At 47.3% G+C, this 14,703-nt stretch overlaps 1 protein-coding gene across 5 annotated transcripts in view; it reads left to right on the top strand.

Annotated features, from left to right (window-relative positions):
• Nucleotides 1-14,703, top strand: part of MYH10 (myosin heavy chain 10) — a 119,871-nt gene that overhangs the window by 44,159 nt on the left and 61,009 nt on the right. For all 5 annotated transcript variants that reach the window (XM_032320748.1, XM_032320752.1, XM_032320749.1 and 2 more), the window contains exons 6-7: nucleotides 5,744-5,836; nucleotides 14,554-14,617. In XM_032320748.1, the coding sequence (XP_032176639.1) occupies nucleotides 5,744-5,836; nucleotides 14,554-14,617 (157 nt within the window). The remainder of the gene's footprint in view (nucleotides 1-5,743; nucleotides 5,837-14,553; nucleotides 14,618-14,703) is intronic.

Here is a 14,703-nt window from a genome sequence, read left to right as displayed (position 1 = left end):
GATGGCCCACCGGAGTGTTCCTGCTAACTGGAGTGTTCGTGCTCACTGGGAGGGAAGGGCGGCCCCCAAGCCAGAAGCCCCAGACGGAAAGGGACTTCTGTCTTGGACTTAACCTTTCCCCGGCACTGGAATGGTTTCGAGCAAATAGGAAGCAAGGAAAGATAATGTTATAGAAATGATTTATTAATATAAAGAAATGATCATAGGTATCTACAGGAATAGTCCTAGATACCTGGATTTTCACGTATCTTTCTTAAAATTCTGAAGTTGTCAGACAGCAAAGCTGTCCCCTGCCTGTGAAGGCCTGTGATGTCCTTTTGTCCTTTCAGTAAGAGCAGACACTCACCCAAATTGGAAGGGGTAATGAAGTCGTTATCCTAGAGGGCCCTGAAAGGCTCTTTTGCCAGTTATAGAAGGAACCTCTAGCCCCGAAATGAGCTTTTCTTGGTGCCCTTGAGGCACAAGCTAACATGACCTTTGAACGTGTAGACCTTCGGTCGCTCGTGAAACGGTGCGAAGTGATTAATGGGCACACTTGGGTTTTCCAAATCCATGATGTGGAATTTCGCGCGTTTATTGTTAACATTTTGTTTCGATGTCATTTTAAACTACAGCGTGGATCCCCATTGTGTGTGAGTCGCATGCCTCCCTTTGGGTTGCAGGAGTCCCTGGGGAGCAGGTTTTCCCGCACCTTCTCTGCTGCGCATGTCCTTCTGCATGAACTCCCAGCCCAGAAGCTTCCATGCTGCTTTTCCCCGCGTGTGTTTTCCCACTTGTCTAGCCCAGCGCCAGCCATGCTTCTGTTTCTAGAAACCTGAGAAGAGTGCCGGTTCTCAGCTTTGCTTCCCCAGCTCAAGGAACGGGGGCTACTCCTGAGCGGCAGCGACCCTGGAGGGGGTCGTGTCGGGAGGATCCATCTCTGCCCTCGCTCCCTCCCCTCCCCAGGGACCTCGAACCCCTTTCTGAGAGTCACCTCCGCAGAGTAGTCTCTGTGTTGCAGGCCTTTACCTCGCGAGGGTCTCCTTTGGTTTGACATCCCTGGGTTGTGTATTTACGGTGAGCTCGACGGGCAAAGCTCGCTCAGGATCCCAGGAACCATTTGGATGTGTTTCTGGTGTTTTGTCCCCAGAAAGTAGCATGAAGCGTCAGGACAAAGGGGAAGGTATTTCGAGGCTCCTTGATTTATCTGTCTCTTGGCTCATTCTTTTTTGGTTTTTTTTAAACCGCTCTATTGAGGTTTAATTCATGCCACTTAATTAATTAATTTAATTAATGAATGCCGTCAAATTCATGCATCCCTACAGTCCCACATCGCCATGTTTAGTACATTGAGTCACGCAGTTTTCCTGCAGTACACTTGAAGACCTTCTCATCACCCCAAAAAGAATCCCAGTAGGCATCCCCGTCCACATCCTTCCAGCCCCTGGAACCATTCATCTACTTTCTGTCCCTATGAATTTGCCTGTTGTGTTTATTTTATATGAAGAGAACGCTAGAGAACATGGCGTTCTGGGCTGTTCTTCCCTTCAGTGTGATGTCTGCACGGTTCATCCGTGTCGTAGCATGCATAAGGCCACATTCTGTTTCCCTGTCCACCGGCTGATGGGCACTCCAATGGGGCCCATTTGGGGACCACTTTGAGTAATGCCTCAGTGAACATTTGTGTACAAGTGCTCATGTGGACCTGTGTTTCCCGCTGTCCGGGGTGTGCGCCTGAGACATTGCTGGGTTGTGGTGGTGTTCTGTTTCATGTTTTGAGGGCCGCCCTGCTGATCTTCAAGTGATGGTGCTGTTTAGCAGTCCCCCCTGCCCCCCCAGCCATTTACGAAGGTGTCAGTTTCCCCATCTTGTCGCCATGTTGGCCCTCATTCTGTTGAGCTGTCCCCACAGGCCTTCGTGCTTGCCTTTAACACTTAATCCTCATGATGGAAATGCAAACAAATCTAAACCAATTTTCAAAAGGAAGGTCGCAGTATTTAAGCAGTGACAAACATTGACCTATAAATGCAAGGCGTACTTCTAACGGAGTTAAGGCTGGCTTGTCTTTGTCCCCCAGGCAGCTGGAAGTGGTCTGGGGGTCACACTCCCTCCCCGTAGATTGCTGTCACAGGCCCTCACAGTCTGACTGAGTCCCAGGCCACTGAACCCAGGCCAAGTTCAGAGCAGATCTGAAAACAGCTGATTTCTAGAACTTGACCGTCCCTGAAGGATGACTGTCTTCAGGCCAGCCCATCTCCCCAGCCCACTTTCGACTCAACCCACATCTGGGTTGAGTGACTTCCTAGCTACTGGCCTAAACGACCTTGAACTAAGACAGGCTGGTGACAGATGGCAAGTAGCACGTATGGAAATGACAGTCTGCCCGTGGAGATTAATTCTGGTTCTTGGGACCCTTGGTGAGGAGCTCCCACCTGTTTTCAGCCCTCTTGTGGGGAGTGGGGACACCTGCAGCTCCACCAGCCTGGCCCGCAAAGCCCAGCACGATCCCAGCCCACATCCCATTGCTGGCTGAACTGGAGGTTTACTAATGTCAGAGTCCTTTCATGTGTATTACACAGCAAGGACATATGTATTACCATATCCACAAGGGTATGGTTTTCATTGTGATTGGTAATCCTTTAAAGCATCATATAATTCTACATACTTAAAACTTCGAAAATAATTTCAATAGCTAATGCTAATTTCCCCCACCCCCACATTCCCAAAAGACTTTTCTCATTGTCCTATAGACTAGAAACAGAGGACATCTCCCATCTGATTCTAGCGGAAGGGTTAATGCTTAGTCATTGTCCCCTGAGGGTTTATAAATGGCTTCATAATTTGGTTGAGTGATGTTAGCGCTGTTCAGTCAAAATGTGAAATTGTACGAAACCAAAATGGTCAAATTTCATGATAATTTCTCAATGTAAGACCCTTTTGGGGTGTTTTCTGATGTTAGCTTTTGTGTCAAGCTTTTTGTGATTCGTTCTTGAGTTACTGAGATCTCTACTTGGTCTCGGTGATGTCACCAGTCCTTTAGGAGAAAAGTTAGTACCACAACCCTGTCAACCTCGTGGCCCCAATAGCAGAGGCTAGGCGTGCCCCAGTCTGCAGGTCCTACGGGGAGAGCAAGGATTCCTACTACTGCCTTGGGCTCACCCCCAGCCCCTCCCTTAACGTTCACTTCTAGCAGTTTGGGGACCTCTGATTGTGCATTCCTTTAGCAAACACTCACGGGGATCCTTCTGGCCTCACATGGACCCACACAAGTCCTGGGGATACAACCAGCTGCTACGAGCCAGCGGGAGAAAGAACAGAATCTGAGATCGCACACATAAGCACGCCCACATACACTGACACAAAGAAGAGAGTCCTTGCATCCACGTCTAGGGAGTATTAAAACAGGGTATGCAGGACACATTTTCCCTCCAAGTTAGGAAAACATTCGAAAAGTAAAATAGTCAAGCATTTTTGTTATGTCGGGACAGGAAGATAGTGTGTGATTTTAAGAACTCTGGTCTCAATCTTTTTTTTTTTTAAGATTTTTATTTATTTATTTGACTGAGATCACAAGTAGGCAGAGAGGCAGGCGGGGGGTGGGGTGGGGAAGCAGGCTCCCTGCTGAGCAGAGAGCCTAAAACGGGGCTCGAACCCAGGACCCTGGGATCATGACCTGAGCCGAAGGCAGAGGCTTTAACCCACTGAGCCACCCAGGCGCCCTCTATTCTAGATCTTTGATCTAACAGTGGATGTTTAGTGTAAAGAATAATGCCCCATTTATGAAAATGCAAGTTATGCATTCTGATCCCACAGACCGAGTGAGGTAAGGAGGATTCTAGAGCCCAGTGTTTGCAGAGCTAGGACACCAAGGGGTTCACAAGGTGTTGGTCATGGCCACACTGATGAAGACAAGTGCTAACCTCCAGGAGAAAGGCCCTCTATTGGATTACAGAATGATAGCTAAGTTTTGTTTTCTTTTTTTTAAAGATTTTATTTATTGGAGAGAGAGGGTGGGGGGCAGGGGGCAGAGGGGGAGAAACTCAAGCAGGCTCCCCACTGAGCAGGGAGCCCAATGCGGGGCTTGATCCCAGGACCCCGGGATCATGACCTGAGCTAAACTCAGATGCCTGTAACTACTGTTCTTTAATTATGGCTCTTAGTTGTTAAAATTGGTTACCAGGATATCCCATTTTAAGAAATCTGGGGAGAGGGGCATCTGGTGGCTCAGTCAGTTAAGCGTCTGCCTTTGGCTCCTGTCACGATCCCAGGGTCCTGCGATCGAGTTCTGTGTCAGGCTTCCTGCTCAATGGGAGCAGAAGTCTGCTTCTCCCTCTGCCTCTGCCTGCTGCTCTGCCTGCTTGTGCTCTCTGTCAAATAAATAAATACAATCTTAAAAAAGAAATCTGGGGAGCCTCTAATGTTTAGAAGGATCTACATCAGAAATAACCTGGTGTTTTGACGTCCATGACCGGAAGACTCCCTGTGCAGGGGGCATATTGTCTAATGCTGAGAAAGGAAGTTTCTGGCACAGTCGTAGATGGGACTTGAGCCGTGTCGAGATCTAGACATAGACAGCTCAGCTAACCACTGGAGGGTGGGGAGCATTCGTCCCCGTGTCCCGTGCCTCCCGAGCACGTCCCCACCCTTTCCACTGTGTGAAGGAGTCCTCCCCCGCCCCAGCCTGTGTGCATGGCAAACATTTGTCCTTCTTTCTGGATCTACCGATACAATGCTCCACTTAGCATCTGGCCGTCCATCTAAGACTCCCACGGGAGGGTCCTTGTGACCCTGTTTTGCTCAGAAAATCACATTTGCTAGTGCGTTGTCATCCTTTCTTTAGGTCTAGAATACCTTGGTATCTGGAAACACCTGGGGTAAGAGCCGTGTTTGTAAAACACAGATTTCTCTAAGCCCTGCGGTGCAGTTCTAACATGACATCCCAGGAACACAGCATCACTTTCTCCTGCTTTTCGTGGCCAGAACTAGCATCAGGCTTTCTCATACAGCTTCCTGTCACGGGTCATGATCAAGGCACCTGTTAATATTCTTAACATCTTTTGTTTGTAAAAATCTGTCGTAGAGCTGGATTTGCACGTAAAGACACAGAGCCTATCACAGACTCTATAGTTAGCCTTTTGAAGATTATTTATTTGTTTACTTATTTGACAGACAGTGAGAGAGGGAACACAAGCATGGAGAGTGGGGGAGGGAGAAGCAGGCTTCCCATGGAGCAGGGAGCCCAATGCACGGCTTGATCCCGGGATCCCAGGATCAGGACCCCAGTTGAAGGCAGATGCTTAAGGACTGAACCCCCAGGCGCCCCTAGTGGTTATTATTAGAACTGGCTGCCTTGCCTCCCTGGAACAAGGCAGAGTAGAAATAAACAGAAGTGTAAGTATTACTGTCTTCATCGCAGCGTCCTGCTAGATTTCATTTCATGAAAACCCATTTGTTTTATTTTATAAATTCTCCACCTAGATTATGTGCCCTGCCCTCAGAGTTCTCTCCTGTGCTCCATGTCACCTTTCCTTCTCCTTCTGATCGCTTTATAAACGCTAATTGTTTTCCTTTAGCAGAGTTCATGGGACCAAGAACAAAGCCAAGAAGGTTACAGGTGGCACCCACAATGGAAACAGGAGAATAGGACAAGTTTTTGTTTCGTATTTTCTGCTGAGGATTGGAGTATAGACATGAGATTAACATACATCTGCTTTGTGTGTCTGTGTGTGTGTGTGTGTATGTGCATATGTGTAATGTCTTTTAGGGGGAACTTGAACGGCAGCTTTTGCAAGCAAATCCAATTCTGGAATCATTTGGAAATGCGAAGACTGTGAAAAATGATAATTCATCTCGCTTCGTAAGTTTGAAAGCACCAGAAACCTTTCATTTCTCTGACGTCTGGGTAGATGTCTGACGTGATTAAGCAGCTGGAGTACTGCCTCTCCCTGGATTTTAGGGAGAGGCTAACAGACGTAGGCTAGACCAGTACTGCCCGGTAGAAACGTGACGAGTCGCATGGGATTTTCAATTTTCCAGGAGTGATTGTAGTAATATATTTACTGTATATAATTATATGTATGGATAATTGCCTTCCGGGCTGATCTGTAATGCTTGTCACGGGCTTGATGTGGCGGCAAAATGAGAGGCCTGTGGAGGACTTAGCGCACAGCACTGGGGTGTCCGTGGGTCCCAGACAGCGTTGGTGTTCAGCATAGTCACTTGTCCCGTTCATACTCGCTGTTTCTTCAGCATAGGGACTCAGAATATTGGGTCAGTACTGTGCCTTCTCTGTAAAAATTCTTCTTGGCTGTTGGGCTCTGTTAGTTCCTGGAGAGCATCCCTTTCTCCTTCTGTTGGACCATCAGTCCCAGAGTACCTGAGGCTGTCCCAGGCAATGGCCAGATCGGCCTTCCTGCAGAGACCCTGCACTCCCCGTCCAGCCATTCACAGTCGACACGTCGGTGGCAGACCTCCCTCCAGAGCCATATATGGCAAAACGGGGCCCACCTGCCGTCCATCTTTTACCCTGGATTATAGTCCTCCAGATGCAATGACTGTTTCCATAGTGAGATCGGAGAGGGTCTTCAATTTCAGTTATTTCTACTTAAATCGTTTAGAGTTAATTCTCTGGGGTTTTTTTTTTTTTTTTTTTTGTCCTTCCTGATATTAGAAGTATTTGTAGAAGTCCAGAGACTTCTATTCTGATGACTCTTTGATGGGTAGTTTGGGGAGAACCTAGTACCATTGGGACATACGGTTTAACTCTGAGAATGTGAAGTCATGGTGTTCATGTTGACTGTCTGGTGGCACAGAATGGGTGATTAGTGGAAGCTACCAGATACGGGCTCACAGAGGACCCAGTGAACCCACAGGTAGCCACATAACCCTCTGTCTGAGCCTACCAGGACTGCCATAAAGAGCACCCCAGAGTGGGGGCCCTGAACCGTAGAGCTTGATTTTCTCAGTCTTGAAGGCTGGAAGTCCACGACTGAAGTAGCGGCTGGGTTGGTTTTCTCTGTGGTCTCTTTCCTTGGCTTGTAGACGGCCACACAGACCTCCCTCTGCGTGCACCTGTGTACTGTTCTCTTCTTGTAAGGACACCAGTCATGTGGGACTAGGGCCCTAGTGACCTCGTTTTAACTTAATTAGCTTTCTAAAGACCATGTCTCCAAATATAGTCCTGTTCTGAAGCACTGGGGCTTAGGACTTCAAATAAGAATTCGGGGCGGGACGTGACTCAGCCCGTGACACCCTCAGAGATAATTTTAAGTACAAGAGGCTCTCCCAAGTTAGGCGCAAAATAGGGATCTATTTGTTTGGAATATCGCATAAGTAAGATAAATTTTGAAGATTCATTTAACCCAAGTCCGTTAGGTAATGGTTTTAGCTTTTTACGTACTGAGTGAGATGACAAATACACCTGTGTTGGCAGGAAGCGTGGCTGTGACTTTGGGGTTCATAAAGATCTGGGACACCATGTGTCATTGGTAGAGTTTTTATCTCCTGGATCATCAGCACTGAGCCTGAGCCACATTTAAATCCTAAATTCTTGCCTCTGAAAGCCTTGTGTTTGGTGGCCACGTCGTGGGATTGAAGATACGGAGAGCTACCAGCTTTGGCATGTGAATCTCTGTGAGGATTTATAAGGATTCTTAGTGGAAAATGTTTTATTTTACCACATAAATCAAGTTACCGGTCTATTCCCACCCCCACTGCCCCGAGCCACACTTGATATTCAGGAGAAAGCATTTTGTGACGGTCTTCTCTTTGCCCGGCAAAGATAAACTGCAGCCAGCCCTTTGGTAAAGAATGTTGCAAGTCTGTTACTGAGTGGTCGGGATCCATCTACCTGCTGGTGATGTCGTGTTTGGGACAGATGGACAAATAATTCCGTGTTGGTTCCCTGTTGCCATGTAACAAGTTGCCCTCAGCCCAGTGACTTGAAACCTGTATCACCTCAGAGTGTCTGCGAGATGGTGGTTTTGACTCGGGGCCCCTCATGGAGGTGTTGCTAAGGTGGTATTGGCTGGGGCTACAGTCCTCAGAAGGCTTGTGAGGCAGGAGGATCTTCTTCTGAGCTGACTCAGGTGGCTTTTGGCAGGAAGCCTTGGTTCCTCACCTCAAGGAACCTTGGTTCCTCTCTGGAGGGATGCCCATTCCTGACATGGCAGCTGGAGTTCCCCCAGAGCAGGTGGTCCAGAAGCTGCACGGTGTTCTTTATGACCTTGGAAGTCATCCAAGCCTTGGTACATCCAAGCCTTTGATGGATTTTACTGATCACAAAGACCAGCCCTGATACACGGTGGGAGGGGACTGCACAAATGCACTCTGATGGCAACACCAGACGTTGGGGATTACTGGCTCCATCTTGGAAGTTGGCTACCACAGGTCATTAGAGAGATTTCCATATTGACAGAGGCAGGCTGTGAGCTGTAATTTGCATTACTGTGGATCTGTGGCTCTCAATGGGAGACCCTTGGGGGACATTTGATAGTGTCTGGAGACATTTTTGGTTCGGTTCAGGTGGTGGTAGTGGTAAGCCTCTGGGATCTAGTGGGTAGAGGCCGGAGTTGCTCAGCACGCAACAGTGGACAGGACAGGCCCCGTGACCAAGAATTATGTAGCCCAAAATGCCATTTCTGTCGAGGCTGAGAAACCCCATTTCAATTGGAGTCTAAATCAGGATCATCACTTTTTGGAATTTATTTGCAAAGTAATTACTATCCACGAGTCTCGTTCAAGCTTATTATTTACATATCCTATGCCCAAGGTTGATGGAAGTAATTCTAGTAGGAACCTATTTTGTGTCCCACTGGCAGGAAGAATTTCTTCGTTTTCTTTCTTTCTTTTTAAATTTCTTAGTTTTCTAGCAGGATCGACTCAGTCGAGGCACTCCCATCTAATCTAGATCCTCGATAAACCCAGTTTTGCCTGGATGCCCCCTCCCCCAGCACTTGTGCTCCTGGATTACAGTCTCAACTATACTCAGTCTAATCTGTTAAAAGTCAATCTTCTTTAAGAAAAGATTTTTCACTGAGGCAGTGTTCTCACAGAGCTAGTCGTTCAACAGGAGAAACAAAGGTATCATTGTGGGCTCTTAGAAAGTCAACTTTATGTCAACTTCAAGTCAACTTTATATCGTTATATAGGATTTTTTTAAGATTCTATTTATTTATCTGACAGAGATCACAAGTAGGCAGAGAGGCAGGCAGAGGGAGAGGAGGAAGCAAGCTCCCTGCTGAGCAGAGAGCCTGATGTGGGGCTCGATCCCAGGACCCTGGGATCATGACCTGAGCCAAAGGCAGAGGCTTTAACCCACTGAGCCACCCAGGTGCCTCGCTATATAGGATTTTTTTTTTTTAAAGAGATAGCAGTAGCTAACTACTAACCCATCCTGAGGCATTAACTGCACAAAACCACAGCAAGTAGTTGGTTTTAGTGGTTCCATAAAAAATGGTGAGGTAATCGGTTGTGCCAGGGGACAGGAACTCAGTTGCCTGCGGGTATCCCTTTGGCAAGTCCCAGTGGGTATAGCCAACACTTTGCTTCTCGGGCATTCGAGGGTAGCTGGTGTGGGCTCATCCTTCCGTCACATCTTCTAGAATTTAGATGTTGCTCTTAGGCCCCTCAATTAACTACTGAGCTCCTGTCCTTTGCCAGGCACTGTGGTTCTCACGTTCTTTCCATTTGGATGTCTTAATGGAGCTCTCAGATTTCACATGTTCCAGTGGGACCTTTTCTATTCAAAAATATGTTCCTTCCATCTTCTGTCAAGATGTGGTCCTAGCAGGTCACCCACTTGTGCATGCGTGAGACGAAATAAAGCCACAGAAACCCAGAGGAATAAAATAGCTAGGTATCCTCCTGTCCTCAGCCTGTCCTTGTGGCTTGTGTCCAGACTGGAGCGAATCCTGTCAGCCACGCTTCTAGAATGCCTTTCAGATCTGTCCACGGTTCTCCTCCTGTCTCTCCTCAATACCCAGTGGGTCTAAAACCCCATCTGAGGTCGTTTCTCTGTCGCTCTGTGCACAGCGTCCTCTCGCCTTTCCTCACAGTCTGTGGGTGAGCTCTACCCTGTCCTGCTGGCATGTGATGCCTCTCACAGTCAGGTCCATCTCCCTGTTCTTTGGATCCTTAGTCCCTGGCACTGTGCCTCACCAATGTAAGTATAGAGTAGGCGCGTATTTATGTTACAGTGTGTAAGTATACAGGAAGCGCATATTTGTGTTACAGCGTGTAAGTATACAGTAGGCGCATATTTATGTTACCGCGTGGTTCCCTCCACTCTTGCTGGTGAGCCCACCTTCATCCGGGTCTGTGCAGTTGAGCTCAGGGCGTCTTGCGTGGACCAGACCCTCGGGGAGCAGAGGGTTTGGGGAATGGCGTCCCACATCAGGCTGGGAGGAAAAAGTGCCACCGAGAAGCACGGGCGCGCACAGCGGAGCCGGTGGAGTCGTTTGGTGCAGGACACGGGCTTGCGGTGAAAGTATTTGAAACCGTCAACTCCGCAGGCTTTCGGATCCATTGGCTGCCATTCCTTTGATCTCGCAGAGACAAGTCATTTCCTGAAAAAGCTTTTCTTTCAGAGATGCGGGCGTCTGGTTCGTGTTAGAGGGGACTCCGAGGAGAGCTTTACCCTCAGGAAAGAGCCGTTCCCGGTTAGGCCCGTTGTGTTTCTGGGGAAGCCACACGCATTCCAGATGGGAGATTTACGTCAAGTGAGCTCTTGTCCTGAAACCCTGAAAGCAGGGGCTCCGGTTTCTGACCGGCAGGGGCGGGCCCATCTTCCGCCAGAGAGTCCCTCTCTGTATTTGGCCATTCTGCATTTTCCCTCCAAGTGGCGTCACTCAGGCGGTCCCCAGTATCGTGCACTTTTGGCGTCAGGAGAGCTCGGTCACGCTCCTATGTCCTCACCGGCCTTCGTTAGCAAGCAGGCCCTCGGAACAGTTTTGTAAGAAAGTCGAACACAGTCCCTGCTCGTCCTGTAAGAACCCCCTGAACTGAAGACTTGTGGGAACAGCTGTGACCGTATCAGAGACTGAGTGTGGCCTCCAGCGGGAAACAGGCACACGGCCATTTCACCTGGAGCCCGAGGCAGCCCTCCCGACACACCCCGTGGCCTCTGGGCCTATCTAGAGTCTTAGCACCTTGTTCACACCAGCCTGGGGGTGTCCGTGTACTTCCACTCCGTCCGTGTCACCCCAGCAATCCTCACATCCGTTTTCTAAGGAACGAGACCCCTTCCCTCAACCTGCTTTGCTCATGATAGAAGCTTCTGGTGCAGTTTGGAGATGCACACGCATCACCTGGCCTTGGATGAAAGCCAGCCTGTTGCTCCCCAAATGGGTTTCTCATTTTGGGCAACAACTGCCCCCAGAGGGGCCGACAGGGGCCACTTCAGGTTGCCGCCAGCCAGAAGGATCTGTCTCTTGAAAATCACAGCATGGTTTCTCTTGTGGCCAAGAGGGCAAATCCCACTGTGATGTGTCACGGGCTCCTGCCGCTCACGGTGGTTCTGGTTCCAAGAGCTTAAAGAAAACGAGCACAGAACCTCCCTTTAGTCACCATTCAGCTGGCAGCCGGCTCATAAGCTTTCAGTTCCCTCAGCTCAAGTGATGCTCCTCCTGAGACTTCCTCTGTGTCCCCGTGGCCCCTGCTGGCCCTCTAGAGGTGCCCTACCACGGCATCCTTCAGGCGTCAAAAGAGCACGACCTCCCGAGTCTGCTTCCGTTGGAGGCAGGGGGCATTAGGTCAGCCTCTCTCAAGGCCGTGGTCATAGGATTCATGTAAAGTGAGGCTTTCGGGTCACATGAGGTAGGGTACCTCCCCCCTCCCCAGGAGCCCCATGTGCCTTCTCGTAGCACCTGGTTTTCCTAGCTCAGTCTGCGGTTTTCAAAATTGGAAAATTGGGTGAGTTCTTCATGAACGATCATCATCTTGAACAAAAAAATGTAATCAGGTATTGATTTTAATGAATTCTCCCTTTGTGTTTAGTTTCAAAAGTCAGCGTTACCGCAGCATTACTCAGCCCATACTGTCCAGAATTTGTGGTGGCATCCCAATACTGACGGCTCCGTTTATGTACTTAAAGCACGTATTTATACAATAAATGTAGGATACAAAGGGGCGTAGCGTGTAAGAGGCTGGGAGAGAGGACTGGATACCCAGCAGAGAGTATAGCCCACGTGTGTAATCTGTTCATAGGAAATAGGAGGAATGATGTTTAATTATATTTTTTTGTTGGTGTTTATCCAAGGGGTCCTAAGAGATCCTTATTTATAAAAATAAGGCTGAGTTAAATCTTGCATCCAGTAAAATTCACCCTTTTAAGTGTACAGTTAGACAGGGTTAGACAAATGTGTTTCGTAGTGAAGCCAGCCCCGTGGCCCAGGGAGACTATTTCCTTCACTCCAGGAACCTTCCTTTTACCTTCATGTCGTCTGGTCCCTCCGCCTGCCCCAGCCCTGGGAACCCCTGATCAGTTTTGGCTCTGTGGTCTGTTTTCTTTAGGACGTCCAGTAAATGGAATCCCAGAATACATAGCGTTTTACGTCTGGTTCCTTTCATACAACATTGTGGGTTTTTTGGACCCATCCACGTTGGTGGGTGTTTCTCTGGTCCCTTTATATCACTCAGTAAATTACACCGTGTGACCGTATCGCAGTTTCTCTATCTGTTCACCACCCCGTGGGCATTTTGGGTTGTTGCCCTTGGAGGGCCATCGTGAATAAAGTGGCTTTGGACATTCACGTGCAAGTCTCGATGTGGACATGTGCTTTTGCTTCTCTTGGGTGACTCCCCAGGAGGGAGATCGCTGGCACATATGGTAACATACAGTTCACTTACACAAGACCTGCAGACTTTTCCAAAGTGGCTGCGCCATTTTGTCTTCTTACTGGGGTCGTGGGAGAGTTCTAGCTCTTCCATCTCATTGCTGGTCTTTATTCAAAATGCTGCCTGTTTTGGCGGGGTATGTACTAGTGTCTCTTTATGCTCATTTCATTCTGCATTTCTCTAATAACTCTTGACACTGAGCATCCTTTCCTGTACGACTGACTGTTTACCTGTCGTCTTTGATGAAATAATCTCTTTGGATATTTTACCCAGTGTTTTTCTTGGCTTGTCTTGTTCTTGAATTGTAAGAGTTTTTTTTAATATGTTCTAGGAATAAGTCTTTTACCAGGTAGTACTTTGCAAATATTCTCTGCTAGTCTGTGGTTTCCCTGTTCATTTTCTTCGCGGTGTCTTCTGAAAACAGAAGCTTAAGGTTCTCATGAAATCCACTTTATCAGATTCTAGTTGCTGAACTCTAAATGTTCATCTCTTTGCATTCTAAGAAGTTTTTTATTTTCTACTTTAAGATTATAAAGATTCTCTCCTGTTTCCTTTGCAAGTTTTCTGGTTTTAGCTCCTGCTTCTAGGGCTAAAATTCTGAAGAGTTCACTTTTTTATATGATGTGAGGAAGGGTCTAGGTTCTTTCGATTTCATTCTGTGTATTTTTCAGGCACCGTTTTGTGAAAAGCTTGGTCCTTTTTCTGTTAAATTATCTTGGGACCTTTTGTTGAAGGCGAATTGACCGTGTGTGTGTGGTCTGTTTCTGGACTCCCTTCGAATCCTCTGATCCGTATCTCCATATGGACCTACCAATACCAACCAACCTGTCCTAATGAACTTACAGCTTTTTGAAATCAGTGGTGCGAGTCCTTGAGGCTCTGCTCCTCTTTCTCAACATCGCTGTGACTTTCTTAGGTCCTTTCCGTTGCCCTGTAAATCTTTGAATCAGCTTGTCCAATGGCCCAAGGAAAGCCCTTCAGTCCCTTGACCGTTCCTGTAACAAGCAAGTGTAGAGGCCAGCAAATAAACCATTTGTCGCCATTTGTCAGGTTTGTGGTTTTGCAAGACATTTAATTCATGAGATACTTGTTTTTATTTGCTTTCTCATTTTTATGATCACTTTACTGGTTTTGGTGTTCAGGATTACGATAACTTTATGAAATGAACAGTGAAATAATCACTATTTTCTGTTTCTGTAGAACAGTTATATTTAGTCAGGCCATTAAATTTTTCTTAGGAATTTGCAAAACTGTTTCATCAGACCAATCCATCATTTTAGAAAAAGTAATTATATTTCATTTTTAATGATTATGATCTATTCAAGTTTTCTCTCTCTCTCTCTCTTTTTTTTTTTTCCTTGAATAGATTTCCATTTTCCTAGGAAATTCTATTATTCCGGCTTTTTTCAAGCCTGTCATGATAGGGCCAGATACAGTGTTCCTTCAATGCTGTGAAATCTTGTCTCAGATTATGTAGAAGAATTTTTTTCTGAGTTCGAAATGATTAGGGTCTCATTTTTATTATACTAAAGCCCAGGAAGGTAACCCGTCCTGTTGCTGCTTTGGGGAAATTTACAGAAATTTGGGGAAATCTCCCTTCCCTTTCTCTTTGGGGTGATATTTATGACCCATTTTTGTAAGCAACTCATGGATACTTGGCGGGGCACAGTGGTTTGTCACTTTGTTTGTTTATATTCTCTGTGTCCTTACTTGTTTTTAATTGTTGTGGTTTCTTTTCAGGGCAAGTTTATTCGGATCAACTTTGATGTCACTGGGTACATCGTTGGGGCCAATATTGAAACGTGTATCCTTTTTGTAACGGCATCCTCCAAACTCAGGAGTGATGCCCTCTCTGGCCTGCCTTGGGGCGAGCCCCTGTGATATCCCTCT

Source organism: Mustela erminea, chromosome 18 (genome assembly GCF_009829155.1).
Source record: "Mustela erminea isolate mMusErm1 chromosome 18, mMusErm1.Pri, whole genome shotgun sequence".
NCBI classification, from domain to species: Eukaryota; Metazoa; Chordata; class Mammalia; order Carnivora; family Mustelidae; genus Mustela; species Mustela erminea.
Note: the sequence above shows the minus strand (reverse complement) of the source record. Positions and strands in the feature narration are given on the sequence as shown.